This window comes from Haliotis rubra, unplaced genomic scaffold (assembly GCF_003918875.1).
Source record: "Haliotis rubra isolate DU_JTF1 unplaced genomic scaffold, ASM391887v1 Scf273, whole genome shotgun sequence".
NCBI classification, from domain to species: domain Eukaryota; kingdom Metazoa; phylum Mollusca; class Gastropoda; order Lepetellida; family Haliotidae; genus Haliotis; species Haliotis rubra.
This window is the reverse complement of record NW_025766814.1, coordinates 226,479-241,361: the sequence shown is the minus strand read 5'-3', so window position 1 is coordinate 241,361 and position 14,883 is coordinate 226,479. Positions and strand designations below refer to the sequence as shown.

General features: G+C 37.8%; 1 protein-coding gene across 1 annotated transcript; it reads right to left on the bottom strand.

Moving 5' to 3' along the window:
* Nucleotides 1–2,748: 2,748 nt before the first annotated feature.
* LOC124280758 (alpha-L-fucosidase-like) lies at nucleotides 2,749–12,317 on the bottom strand. The gene is made up of 8 exons (XM_046716736.1): nucleotides 11,902–12,317; nucleotides 10,990–11,096; nucleotides 9,907–10,037; nucleotides 7,482–7,612; nucleotides 4,718–4,818; nucleotides 4,248–4,380; nucleotides 3,644–3,814; nucleotides 2,749–3,294 (listed from the first exon to the last, which is right to left on the bottom strand). Exons 1-8 carry the CDS (start codon nucleotides 12,276–12,278, stop codon nucleotides 3,045–3,047), a joined length of 1,401 nt encoding a protein of 466 aa, XP_046572692.1. The 5' UTR covers nucleotides 12,279–12,317; the 3' UTR covers nucleotides 2,749–3,044.
* Nucleotides 12,318–14,883: the final 2,566 nt, after the last annotated feature.

The window sequence follows — 14,883 nt, the reverse complement described above, 5'->3', positions numbered from 1 at the left end:
ACTCCTGGGTGGTGGGGTATCCTCATGGATAAAGTGTTCACTCATCACGCCAAAGTCCCGAGTTCAAGTCCCCACATGGACATGATGTCCACTGCCATGATATTGCTTGAATATTGCTAAAATCAGTGTAAAACCAAACTCACTTGCAGAAGTTGTTCATCCATATATTGTTATCCTTCCTTACTGCTCCAACTTCTAAATGCCTCTCAAAGAAGTCACTCACTCACTCTTTAAAGTCAGCCTTTAGTGAAAGCAAAGCTGGTCTAATAGATTTCCCTGACTTCATTATTTAAATGAGACATTTTTTTTTACAGATTCTAGTACGATTGTCAACAGCCTTTCAGTGTCAGTTTTTCAGCAAGAAATTTGCTTTATGTCATTTTAACTGAGAATTTACTTTCTTCTTACAATTGAAAAGAAAACTGCAGTAAATACCATTACACATAATTAAAAACATGACTATCAGAACTGTTCATTTTTTTTCAAAACTGTCTGCTCTCTGATATGATCCTTGATTATCAGATGAATTATATATTTGTTTAATCAGGGTGAATACACTGGACCCATTCACCATAGCTTGTTGACAGGAGTGATATCTGTCCCAATTGCGCAGATCGATGCTCATGATGTTGATCACTGGATTGTCTGGTCCAGACTCAATTATTTACAGACCGCCACCATATAGCTGGAATATTGCTGAGTGTGGCGTAAACTCAACTCACTCACTCACTTCAAACTCATGTTAATAACTTGATCCTTTACCAGTACATGCTTCAGGTTATTCAAATCTGAAGCAATAATTAGGCCATGGTGGTGAATACGTCCACAGTATTTACATAGGGAGACGAAACACGTCATTTGAAAATCTAATGACACATTCCCATATGCACAGGAATTATTGGATAAAATGGGAGTTAATTTTTTGATTCTGACATTTTCATGAGTACCCTATGTGTTTATGAACAATGTTGAATAATGATTACATCAGGTAGAAAAAAATGGTCATCACACCCATTCTGATTGAAAAGATGAAGAATTCTGAGAGACTGAAAAAACATTATGTGGAATTAAAATATATATACAAATATAATTTCAGTGCTTATATTGAGTATTCTACTCTTAATGTGAAAAAAATGAATGTATAATTTCAAACACTAATATTAACTAATTTGAAAATTCCATTTTGTTTCACATAAGAAAAACATATTTTTTTCAGGTACAGTTTCTCATTAAGCAATAAATATAATTTATAACATTCTATAAAAGTCAAATCCCATAAGTATTATTCATACACTTCAGTTTGTTGTTGCAACATTTCAGTGTCACATATTGCAGTGATGAATAAAAACATATAATAGATTGTATTACTTCAGTTGCTCTTATTATTATTGGATATTTATATAGCGCACATATCCACGCACTAGTGCATGCTCAAGGCACTGGTATTTTTTCCCTCATAGCATGTCAATCTCAACAGCACATCTTCTTATCAATCTCAGCTCCCTGGGGAGCATACAACTCTTGCAGCCAGTAGGCACACTGAGTTATTGCGGCTTTCCCATCCTTACGAGGTACCCATTCACAGCTGGGTGGACTGGGAGACATAGTCACAGTACTTTGTCCAAGTTTACTGCACATTGCTGTAACCGCAACTTGGTGTTTGCATGTATTCATGTGGCCACCATCTGGTAATATACCAACGGAATCGTGGGTTCTTTTAAGTGCACAGGGTTGTGTACTGTACACTAGGGGTTGTGACAACACTGAAAGAGTCTGCACAGAAAGTTTACTCCAAAGTTTTTACACCTGGTCACAGGTGGTCTCGATTCTGGCACCTCATGCTTGCTGGATCACTAGCCTGGCGCCAGCTCACCCATCGCACCAGTTTTGGTATGCATATCTCTGATCCATTGCCTGTTGGTGTTGAGTGAGTGCTATGGTGACTGTGAGTGCTGCAGTCAGTGATATTCCAGCTATATCACAATCACTTACTGAGAAAGTGTAATCCCAAGTATAACCTATGTTACATTTGACCAATTTATAAATGGCATTGTCTATTCAATATGTTACCACAGATTCAGCCCGATAATACAGAAAGTCATTGGGCTCCTTTTTATCATATTTCATGAATAATAATGTTCATTTCAGTGACTAGATGTTAGTCTATCATGAGTGCAGCATGCTGAATTGCACCCCTTAGGTTTGTTAGAAAATCTATAAAATTGGTTCGTAGCCCAATTCTGCCTGATTGTGTTTCTAGGTTTGTCACCCGTGAAGATCCGGGTTAGAGTTGATCTTTAGTAACCCATGCTTGTCGTAAGAGGTGACTAACGGGATCGGGTGGTCAGGCTCGCTGACTTGGTTGACACATGTCATCGTATCCCAATTGCGTAGATCGATGCTCATGCTGTTGATCACTGGATTGACTGGTCCAGACTATTATTTACAGACCGCCCCCATATTGCTAATATTGCTGAGTGCGGTGTAAAACTAAATTCACTCACTCACTCGAGGTTTGTCAGCACCAGACCCATGCTGGTGTGTTTCACCAAGGTGGTAAGCTTACCACACCTGTGTCACTGCTCACTACAGGCTTTCTTCCTGCCTCAAGCTGACATGCTGCGATGTGACTGAAATTGTGTTCAAAGCTGCATTAAACCAAACTCACTCAGCTCATTCCATGGAAGTAAATATCATATGTGAGCGTTTACCTTCTCAAACTCATGTGTCTTAAACATAGAGCCAGCAGGGATTGAAACATAATTTATTTACCTGTGACAATACAATAGTAAATTTGTATTCAACCAATCAACTCCAGATAATTACAGTCCTCTGATTATCAAAAGGATCAAGTGGAAAGTCATAATGCAATGTTGTACATTGTCTTTATATATTTTTTCTATTATTGTAGACAATTGATGTATAACCATATCTTGATCTTTACTCCAACCAGAGTTTTACATACATTGTCTACTGGTATATATGACTGTAAAGTGAAATCATTAAAGAGAATTAAGTGTCCGCTATCCGTGTCTCCAAGTGTTTCAGTTGGTGATGTCAGTAAGTTTGAAAACCCAGCCCCACTGACATGGCATCTGGTTGACAGGGATGGCAGGAATGTTGATGGTCATCCCACCAGATGACCGCTTGTCCCAGGTAAACTGGCCCTGGTATCCTAGAAGGGTGACCGTTGTGCCGGAAGAGGGCACTGGGGCACCAAGGGCAAGGTTATTTGTGGTTCCGTTAGGCCAAGAAAATATGGTAGCATAGACACTGCCTTCATTCTGTGTGTACCTGAGAAATACATCGTCTTTGTAATCATTAATGATTTATATCAGGTGTGCTAATAAAACATATCATGAATTTTTTTGCTGAAACAACTGAATATTTTGCACTTGTAATATGTCATCTAGAGGTATAGAGTCTAATTTGGAATGTTGGTATATGATGAAGATGTTTTTATTATCTGTACTCTTCTAAAATACATGATATGGATTGTATTTCCTGAACCCTCAACAGAAAATTATTACAATTTCCTTACAAATCTCACTATAAATAATTGCAAAATTGCTGATGAAGCTCACTCACTCACTCACTCACACACTCAAGTACGAAAGTGATCTGCAGCTCTTATCATGCTTACCACACTCGACGAGTGACGGTATCATTCTGATGGGACCAAGGTTTGCTGCTGTAGATAGCTTCTCCATTGACCTTCAGCCACTGTCCCATGCCTCGTAGTCTCTCCTCATAGATCGGCGCAATCATCCCGTACTTGGTAGGACCAACATTCATAAGCATGTTGCCACCACAGCTTTTAAGGGAAATTAAATCAATTCATTAATTTATTGAAACCTCTCATATTTCTTTCGCTTATCTTATTTTGCAATCTTTGTTTCAAAAGTGACCTACTGCATAGTTATATTGTGTCACATGAAGTGATCATGTTCATTGGGCTATTGTGTAATGTTAAGAAGCACACATAACATTCGTCTTTATTTCATTAAACAGATTGGTTTTCAGTTTGCCAGACATCCTGTAAATAATTCCTAAGTATAGAAGACACTGGGTTTGCAAAAATAGATACATTTTGACACTAGGTTATATGGGTTCTGATCAATGGTTTAGAGAAAGACATTTTTAAAATTCAAATGGTTTGGTAATGGGCATCATTTGTATTTGTTTTTCTTACCACCATAGCCTATAGATGAATATTTATGAACAATTTGAACCCTGGAATTAGATACCTTACAGTTTCCACAAATGTTTCTATGATTTCCTCCATGGTGAGAAAGTCCTCCAGGCTGGCTTCTCGTCGGAACCCCCACGACGTCTTGTCGATTGTCATGGCATTCACCCACTTCCTAGGCTGAAGGGTGCCTGTATTTGTAGTTGAGACATAATCAAATAAAAGTTCATTATTAAAGTTTTTAAAAATGTTTTAAACATAATTTATTGTCCAAAAGACAGAGGGATTAGACACAAGTGCACCACTTATGGTCACCTTCTCTGTTTAAAAAAAATAGATTTTGATCCAGATTTGAACAATAATATGAAGAAGAAAGTATTGTGGGTATCCTGCGAGGGATTAAGAGTGAGTGGTGGATAAGTAAATTCAAGGGAAATGTGTTACTTCGATTTTGGGGAAGAAGGAACTTGGGCACAGAAGGGACACAGGGCCAGTAAGGGAGAAGGAAGGAGTTGAGCTCCAGCTTACCTGGATTGTACCTGTCTGTACAGGTGAGGACCCCCCCATGATGGCACTTTATGTGATTGTTTCCCCAACGGTCATTCGTCACCACAGTGTCCTTGACAGGACTGAAGATAAAGATGCATTTGTGCATTTTCAGGTTTTACAATACATTGAAAAAGGTTAATACTTTACTGTTCACACAGTGAATGTCATCAATAAATATATATTCAACCTGGTGGAACAGATTCATTGATATGGATTTTAAATATACATTCAATTTCTTCAAATATGTCAAGTTCTGTATATCTAGAACACAAATCATCTTCAAGTTTGCATGAAACTATTTCACTTATTGTCTTCTTGGTATTGAGAGTCTTTTTAAATATGCTTATGTGCAACCCATGATTCAGAAAAACATAAGGTGCTGATTCATTAAAAACAAAAAAGATGAAAGGATATTGATCTGCCACCTGTGTATTTCACTGTACAGATGACAAAGAACACAAAAGACAAAAATACTGTGATATTTAGAAATAATGACATCCATGCTCCAACTCGAACTGATATTGATAGCTAAGAACATAGCATGTCTTGTCAAGAAAAGACTCTTTGAAGATTCTGGATCCCTTTCGATGACTAAGAGTTACCCACAGCTCTGCCTTTTAAACTGATTTTATCTTTAAGAAGATTTCTTTTCAGTTTACGAGTATGGTGATGGTGCAATATTGATTTTTGTCCAGGGTTCATGAAGTTCTGCAGAAAGTAGTCAGGGGAATAATTTGTCTCTTCAATTTGTCATCTTTTTCATTTTTGTTGTTGTAATTTGATTTTAAATATTAAGAACTTAATAAAATCTGCTGAGCAAGCAAATGAGCTCATGTTGCATTTTAACCTTTCAGCTGTGTTCTGCAAGGTACTGTCCAGGAGAACATAGTATGCTATGTGTGACAGGCAGGGTCTCAAGTTTCTCCATGTTGTGAAAGGTTCAGATGGAAAGAAATACGCTATAATGCTTTCACCATCCATCATGATTCATGAATCTGTGATTGTCCTTAAGTAGCATTTTAGAAGCTTGTAGCATGAAAATAGAATGAGAGTTGATGCATGGGTTTCAACTTCCAATTATGTTTTCAAAGTAATGTTTCTGTTTTGGTACAGATGTAGTTTATCAAACAGTGATCTTAGATATTGAGTTCCTCCATCAGTTTTAGTTTATTTAAATTGCTTAAGCACAGATGTACCTAAAAAGCAATGTCTTTTGCATGTTGAAGAGAGTATAAGCTGTGTGTAAAACATTTTATCATGTGCACGTCAGTTGGATGTCTTGGATTGGTGAACCAGGGACTCCCAGGTGTATCAGTCCTCAAACTCTTTCAGTTGACATGAGGTTTTATATTCTGCTTGAAGAGTGTATGTTTTAATACATGCATTCTAAAAGATTTTGCAGAGAATGTCAGCCAATTGCCTATACTGTATAAATCTGTTTTCTTGTCTTCTTCATATGCCCTATCCTGGTGATTATGTCGTATTTATCTTCGTAGAAATATATAATAAACCTTTTCAACTTTATTAACCTACAAACTAGAATCACAAGGCAGCTTGCCGGGCATTTAATGGAATATTTGGAGCAGCACATTGTTTAAATGTGAATTCTACAGGCCATTATAAGTCGTAACAGAGTCAGTGCAAAGATGCTGAACTAATAGAAGTCCCCAAACATGCATGTACATTGACAGACACATATGATGCTGAACTAATAGAAGTCCCCAAACATGCATGTACATTGACAGACACGTATGATGCTGAACTAATAGAAGTCCCCAAACATGCATGTACATTGACATTGCTGAACTAATAGAAGTCCCCAAACATGCATGTACATTGATGACACCTATGATGTGGAACTAATAGAAGTCCCCAAACATGCATGTACATTGACAGACACCTATGATGCTGAACTAATAGAAGTCCCCAAACATGCATGACAGACACCACCTATGATGCTGAACTAATAGAAGTCCCCAAACATGCATGTACATTGACAGACACCTATGATGCTGAACTGATAGAAGTCCCCAAACATGCATGTACATTGACCCAAACATGACACCACCTATGATGCTGAACTAATAGAAGTCCCCAAACATGCATGTACATTGACAGACACCTATGATGTGGAACTAATAGAAGTCCCCAAACATGCATGTACATTGACAGACACCTATGATGCTGAACTAATAGAAGTCTCCAAACATGCATGTTCATTGACAGACACCTATGATGTGGAACTAATAGAAGTCCCCAAACATGCATGTACATTGACAGACACCTATGATGCTGAACTGATAGAAGTCCCCAAACATGCATGTACATTGACAGACACCTATGATGCTGAACTAATAGAAGTCCCCAAACATGCATGTACATTGACAGACACCTATGATGCTGAACTGATAGAAGTCCCCAAACATGCATGTACATTGACAGACACATATGATGTACAGTAATCAAACAGCTGCCATATTGAAAGTCCACTGAATGCACATGAATGCATGTCCTACATTTACATTATTTAGTTTTATTGTATGTATTTGTTCCTGGATGTCATTACATAATGTTGATTCCTAAAATGGCAAAGTAGTGAGCAAATATTACCTTTTTGTATAGTTCCCATGTTTTGAATTAAACTAGAAGTCAAATTGTAGGTGTCAAGAAGTTGAAACTTAAAAGGCCCCATGGACAAACAGAGAAAAAACTCTGGTTGAGGAGACTAAACTATAAAACTAACCTGTCATTGTACAGCCAAGCAATAAACTTTGTAGAATCCCAGTAGGTGTCTGGTCCAACGGGTCCATCAGACCATACAATGTCGGGCTTGTAGGTGTTGACGAGCTCATATAACTCTGGCATTGTCTTGGTCTGAATTAGATAACATTGACATAATTTCTTAAAGTTTGAACATACAACCAATATGATTTCATATGTTCTCTTGTACTTTACAATGATGATTATGTTACGCAGTGAGAGGGATATTGCTGGAGACAAATAGCTTTAGGACATTTTCATGATTTATCTAAACATATACTGAGAGAAACAAATAAAAGATCACAGGAAAATGTAAGCATTCGTATATTATTTTCCAGTTTTCATCACCACAGCACTATTTAAAGCTGGTGATGAAAACTGGAAAATATTAAAGGAACGCTTGCATTTTCCTGTGATCCTTTATTTGTTTCTCTCAGTATATCATGCCAAACTGCCTCTTTAGGGATGCTGTTATCCTTTTCTATGGAAATATTTTGGACTTCCAATAAGGAAAGGGTTAGCTGCTTGAGGATAACTGAATTCTATACTTGATCAGACTTTGTGCAGTCTATGCATGAAAGGTGTTTCCAGAGCTTAAGTTAAGAACCATTTGTATTCATATTTTTTTCAGAAATGAAGTGGCAATTTGGTGATGTTCACATTTTCAAGCTTTTTATATATTGAAAATCAATGACTTTTGAGAACAAGTCCCAAGTAGAGTTTGTAGCCCTACATTCATATCTTTGGCTACATTCATATCTTTGGCTACATTCATATCTTTGGGAGTGGGTAGGACTGGCTGGCTGGCTGAGTTTATTTTACGCCGCTTTTAGCAATATTCCAGCAATATCACGGCAGGGGGACACCAGAAATGGGCTTCACACATTGTACCCATGTGGGGAATCGAACCCGGGTCTTCGGCATGACGAGCTAACGCTTTAACCACTAAGCTACCCCACTGCCCCGGGAGTGAGTAGGAGGAGTTTGTATTATGGTTGAAAGGTTGGTTACAAATGTGAATTTTGATGATGGTAAAGGTTATTATAAATAGACATATGTATAGGTACATATAAATTATCTAATTATTATTTTCAGATCAGGGGTAAAGAAGCTTTATACTATACTTCAGTGAAGTTTTACATTTATGAGGGGGTGGCTGAAAATTACTGTGCTTAAATATGAAGGTTGTACACTACACCCATTTTTTATTTTCATGTGTTAAGCCTAACACTTTTAAGCATTTTTGTCTGCATTTGTCAAGGCAGCATGTTTCTTCTGAAAGTGATTAAATATTCCTTGCTGGTACAAACAGACAAGATTGGATAAAGTGTCTCCAACTGAAATGTTAACTACGACAGACATCCAAGCAGACATGGTGTCAGCATTAAGGGACAATTGTCCTTCCTTGGCAACTACTGACTGACTGAGTATGGTTTGACGCCGCTTTTAGCAATATTCCAGCAACATCACGGCTGGGGACACCAGAAATGGGCTTCACACATTGTACCCATGTGGGGATTCGAACCCGGGGTCTTCGGCATGACGAGCCAACACTTTAACCACTAGGCTACCCCACTGCCCCCCTTGGCAACTAAGAGATGGGATGCAGAGTTCATAAGGGGAAGAGAGAACCTTGAAGATGGTCCAAGGTTGGATGGACCTCACCTGGGGAGACTGAAGGTTTGGGTTTTCTTGGATTTCAATGGAATCCTTCAGGTGACCTACTGTGTGAATGGTCAGATGATGAATAATGCTAAACTGTTTGCTAGTGAGAATATCAAGGTGTGTTGATTCACCAGGACAGTTCACATGTACCTGAATCTGTTGTTGCCATTGCTGCAATGCATGACTGTGGCTTTCAACTCAAGTAGCATCCCCCTTACTTACAACATTGTACATGAAGAAAGAACTGACTGGCATCCACAATGCAGGTAATGTTTTTTTTCAGTTTTGTTGTGAAGGAATTTTGATAATACCAGGATGAAGTCTTATATACCTGGGATCCAGACCCTCCAGCATTATTGGCAGGGATGTCTGGACATCAGGAGGATTATGTTGAAAAAGCAATTATCAACCAACTTCATCAATACTGTCCATTATGTTGCTGCTCAGATTGTTTCAGTCACGCCGAAGACCTGGGTTCGAATCCCCACATGGGTACAATGTGTGAAGCCCATTTCTGGTGTCCCCCGCCGTGATGTTGCTGGAATATTGCTAAAAGCGGCGTAAAACCAAACTCAGTCAGTCAGTCAGATTGTTTCAGCTGCATCTCTTATATATCCATGCAAGAAAGCAAAGTCTTGAAAGGGTGTTTGTTTATCGAGGAAAATAACCCTGTGTATTTTATGCAGAAAAATCACATACATTAAGAAAGCAATGGGATACTTATTACACAAGAATTCTCTTACCAGCACAAATTCCTGAGTTGTGAAGTTGTTAGCGACATCCTTCAGGTACAGAGGGTGAAACCACTCAAACAGGGAGTGATACAGGCCAAAGTGGAGGTCTGTCTTGCTGCGGATGGCCTGGGCCAGCTCACCTGACAACAAATGTATTCAATAGTAAATGTGAAGCCCAGTTGGTGCATCTGCTTCAACTGCAGTGATATTGCTGGAATATTGCTAAAAGCTGCGTAAAACCATACTCAATCACTCACTCACTCACTCACTCAGTGTAACCATTGGATTCATCTTGTCTCTTCTTTCTGATCCTTAGGATGATACTGATCTAATCTAATTAGTGAGTGACAGTATGTGATAAAAACCACACTGTCATTCAGGATTCAGGAGGAATGGATTTCAGGCTCACTGACTTGGTTGACACATGTCATCTTATCCCAATTGCGTAGATCGGTGCTCATGCTGTTGATCACTGGATTGATTCGATTATTTACAGACAAACCCCATACAGCTGGAATATTGCTGAGTGAGGCGTAAAACTAAACTCACTCACTCACTCACAACTGCTTAATCAACATTAAAGGTGGAATAACAAAATGCCATTATATCCACAAGTATGGAGGTTGACAAAGCAGGAGATCATTGAACTGACCAAGCACTAAGCTGTATACTTTGAAACATAGTTCATACCATATCAGGGGTGGAAATAACCCATTGCCCGACGTCCGAGTCAAGTGTTTTTTTTCTGTCGGGCAAGAAAATTTGTATATCACACTGTACCGGTGTCCAGTTGACTTTCCAATGTTAATTATGTTGTTTATTTTAAAAAATCATCAAGAAAACGTACGGTATAGTGGAAAAATTATCAGGGCAAGTGATTTTACATGTGCCACTGTTCTGGAGTACACTAGCAATTTGAAAGTTATTTCCACCCCTGCATATATATGTATCATACAGCCATCCATAATAATTCCCTTCATATAGCAGGACATCTATAGAAGCCTCTAATACACCAGCATATGATATTCTACTACATGGTGCTAAATCCACAAGCACTTTATCCTCTGCAATAGACAGCACATTGTTCCTTACCCACAATGTCTCTTTTTGGTCCAACCATCTGGGAGTTCCAGTTGAAGGAGACATTGGTTGGCCAGTTGCAGAATCCCTCATGATGCTTGCTTACAAATACAATATACCTGCAACAGACAATTATGGTGTTCAATTGGGGAATGGTCTGGCAGGTGGACTGAACACTGCATATGTAAAAATGTAAAATTGAATTAAACAACACATACTTTATATCCAAATTTACCATGTCATATTATTCACAACTAGGGAATAGGGTTGGGTATTGCCAAACTTTTCGTTGTATTGCGATATGTGTTGGCGTATTGCAATATGTATTGCAATATATTGTGAAAGTATAACACATGGGTTAAGGTTATGAAATTACTGTTTCCTTTCTTTGAAACAATGCCACTGGCCACTGTCAGAACTCAGATGTGAATGTACAAGGGTCAATTGAAAATGTTTCCAAATTGAAAACTTAGCTTTAAAGTTTACCACTCGAGAAAAAGCATCTGCAGCAGTGCCCGCCATTTTGGTTTGTTTATTCCTACAACGAGTGCTGGTACCAATTCTATTTTCTTTTATTTATATGGTTTAAAAGTCACACAAATGCAATTATATGACCAAAAGGCATTCTCAAATCTATTAATGTATGATAATATAAAGGAAATACAAATGTTATTAGTATTTTTTAGTTCATTACGAAAATTACCGATCATGGCCATGAAAATTGCCAATCATATCAGCTGAACCGGTTCGCAACAAATGTAAAGCAATATATCGTATTGTGAAGTTCGAATTGCAATATACCGGTTAACTGGTATTATCGCCCACCCCTATTAAGGAAGTAATTTTCCAAAAACGTTTCATGCCTTAATTCCTGACATTTGATTAACATGAATTTAGATAGGAATAGTAGTAATTGTCTCATACTTAGCTCCAGAGTCTTCAAATAGTTCCGCCCATGCATTGGCATCATAGAATTCAGCTGTAAAATCTTTAGCAAAATCTGCATAGGTCCAGTCTGGTTTGTAGTTCTTCTTCATGAAGTCTGCATACATGGCTTCTTTCTTTGTCCCCTCCCAGCGTTCCCAGAACCACTCAGAACCAAAACTTGGTACTGAAAACACTCCCCAGTGGATGAAGATTCCAAGCTTAGCTTCATCGTACCATGGAGGAAGTGGGCGGGAATCTATGGAAGCCCAGTTGGGTTCATAGCGAACTTCTGGAGTTTTCTTGTTGTGTAAAGAACTTCCTTGAATAGTTACAAGGATGGTTAGGACAACTGTACCAGCCAGCCAGACAGCCATCTTGACAGTGATCACATTTACTGTTGTTAAGATATGACAGTGACTGTTATCATTTCTAGATATGTTGGTGTTATCTTGGACAAGGTCATGTTGATTTTTGTGTGTGGGTGATATCAACTAACAAACTTAAAAGAGAAAACCCACCACACACAATAAAGCAACGTGCATGAATGAAAATGCTTCTTTCCTTCTGTTTTAGTTGATTTCCGGGAGGGTTTTGAGACATATTGTTTTTGGTTGAGTTTCTCCATATCATGTAGATGTGCCTTTTTGGGGTTTGAACTTTTCTTTCAATTTTATTTTTTCAGTTTCAATGGCAACAAATTTGGAATTGGTCTTTTTGAAGGGTAGGGTTTGTGTTCGAAGCTTAACTCTAAAACCACTTCACCCATCTTCACCGAATTTTGTATACTTAATACCAAAACCAATTATTAGTAAGCTTAGAAGCATCAACCATATATACATGTACTACTATGAAAAATGTATAATATGTATTTTCATGCTTAGAGATTTTGAAATTGAAGGAATCAAATGAATTGTTTGAGGTTCTCAACGTTGAATTGGGGAAGGGGAGACATCTGTTTTTATGAGTGAAAACACTTTCTAGTTGTATTTCTTGTTTTACAGATATTTGTCTAACTTCATTTTTATGTGACAAGATGACATGTTTAGCACTGTGTTGAGGCAACCTTTACTTCACTGATTACTGCTTTGGTCATATTTGCAAGGTATCTGAGCATATTTGTAGGAGAGCCTGGCACCAATGGACTCCTTTCTGATGGGATTAACCCTTTTGGTCATGACTACATTGTGTGCAAGGGTAACACATGTAGTGTTTGGCTAGTCAACTTTGAGAATATTTGAATGTATTCAAGAACTGCTTTCATATCATTTGTGTTTAGGCCAGACCAATTTTATTTCTTGTTTTACAGATTTTGTCGTCAGAAAATCTAAAGGGGGTGAAATCACCTGTCAAAGCAAAAACCCACATGAGTTTCCATGTTAACTCTTTTAGTTTGTTTATATCAACTAAAGATAACTTGAGTGAGTTTAGGTTTAACACTGATTTCAAGATTATTTCACTTATATCACATCAACATTAGGATTTTATTCTTTGAGCAGGGAAAATTAATTTTTTTTTTTTTCTTATTCTTGAAAAAATACGACCGGCAGATCCTGAAAGCAAGAAATAAAATTGGTCTGGCCTAAACACAAATAATATGAAAGCAGTTCTTGAATACATTCAAATATTCTCAAAGTTGACTAGCAAAACGTAATCAATGAGATTTTATTCCATGTCTTTATGGTGCTTAATGAGTATCATTTGTCAAAATTTGTATTTCAATGCACAATTTCTTTTTCAGAATATACTATCAACATTAGCTGCGAAATATATGGAAAATCCTGAAGTCTCTTGCATAAATGATTGACAACTTGAATGCATGAAAGTCAGATCAGGTCAGCTTCATGATATATTATCCTACACTTACTTGTGCTCAAAATGTATGGAGTTAATATTGAATATAAACTTCTTAAGATATGTTAAATGGTCAAAGACAGTATACATTTACACACAAAAATAGTAATATGTAATTATTGTATTATCTAAAAAGCAACAAGCAACTCCACTAATCCCACAGCCAGTATGTTTGCATATCAAAATCCAAGCTTCAGCCAATCTGTTAGCTGTGACCTCATGGTGGAGAGAGTTATGCCATTTTTGTTTCTTTACAACCTATTCATCTACAAGACAACAAAGTTATACTTGGTGTATAATAGATGCAAAATGTGATATAGTGTTGCATAGGGGTGTCCCAGTTCATCAAACAAAAGTTCAAAGTGTATTTTTGGAAGACTTTCTGGCCAAGGAAAGATTCAGTTAGGGTACAGTTGGTGATGCTGCTCAGGACTGTGACAGGGATCTACTACAAGCCAACTCTCCAATATGACAGTTCATTAACTCTGTAGTTTATGGAATATGAGTATTTTAAAATGTTCTTGTCTACAAATGTTTACTTTCAGAAAAAAAGGTTCCTTCTTCAAGATACTTCTTTTGAAATGCTTTATGACTTGGCATCTTAACAGGCTGATACTTTGAAACGGAGTAGAAGTCTGGATAGTTACAACCAGCATCACAGAACACTTATTACTGATGAGGTTAACCTCTTTGGTCATGTCAACAGGTTCCAGGGTGATGTGTAGCAGGGCATTTGGTCAGTCCACACCTTGCTTGCAAGTTAACTTCATTTATATGTGACAAGGTGACATGTTTAGCAGGGTGTTGAGACAGCCTTCACTTTACTGATGACTGCTTTGCTCATACGTATAAGATATCTGAGCATGATGTTTGTAGCTGAGCCTGATGCCAATGCAGTGTTTGCAATTCTTTAATTTGCCAGTTGGCCATCAGGGCCTGCTGCCGCCTGCAGGCTTTAACATCTACAGGCCCTGAATGAAATCTGCAGGCCCATTTTGTTAAAGTCAAACCAATAAACACAAAATAGACTACACTGTACTCAGTTTCACACTGTTTCTACGAAACCAATTAGTGAAGCCTATGGCGCAGAGAGAAGTATTTAGTTGTTAGCGTAAGTTAGCGTAACAT

Coding starts and splice junctions, on each gene's coding strand:
- LOC124280758 (XM_046716736.1), bottom strand. CDS start 12,278: ATGGCTGTCTGGCTGGCTGGTACAGTTGTCCTAACCATCCTTGTAACT. Junction 7,613..9,906: donor CAACTCAGGAATTTGTGCTG/GTAAGAGAATTC, acceptor TATCTAATTCAG/ACCAAGACAATGCCAGAGTT. Junction 4,819..7,481: donor GCTTGGCTGTACAATGACAG/GTTAGTTTTATA, acceptor CTTTATCTTCAG/TCCTGTCAAGGACACTGTGG.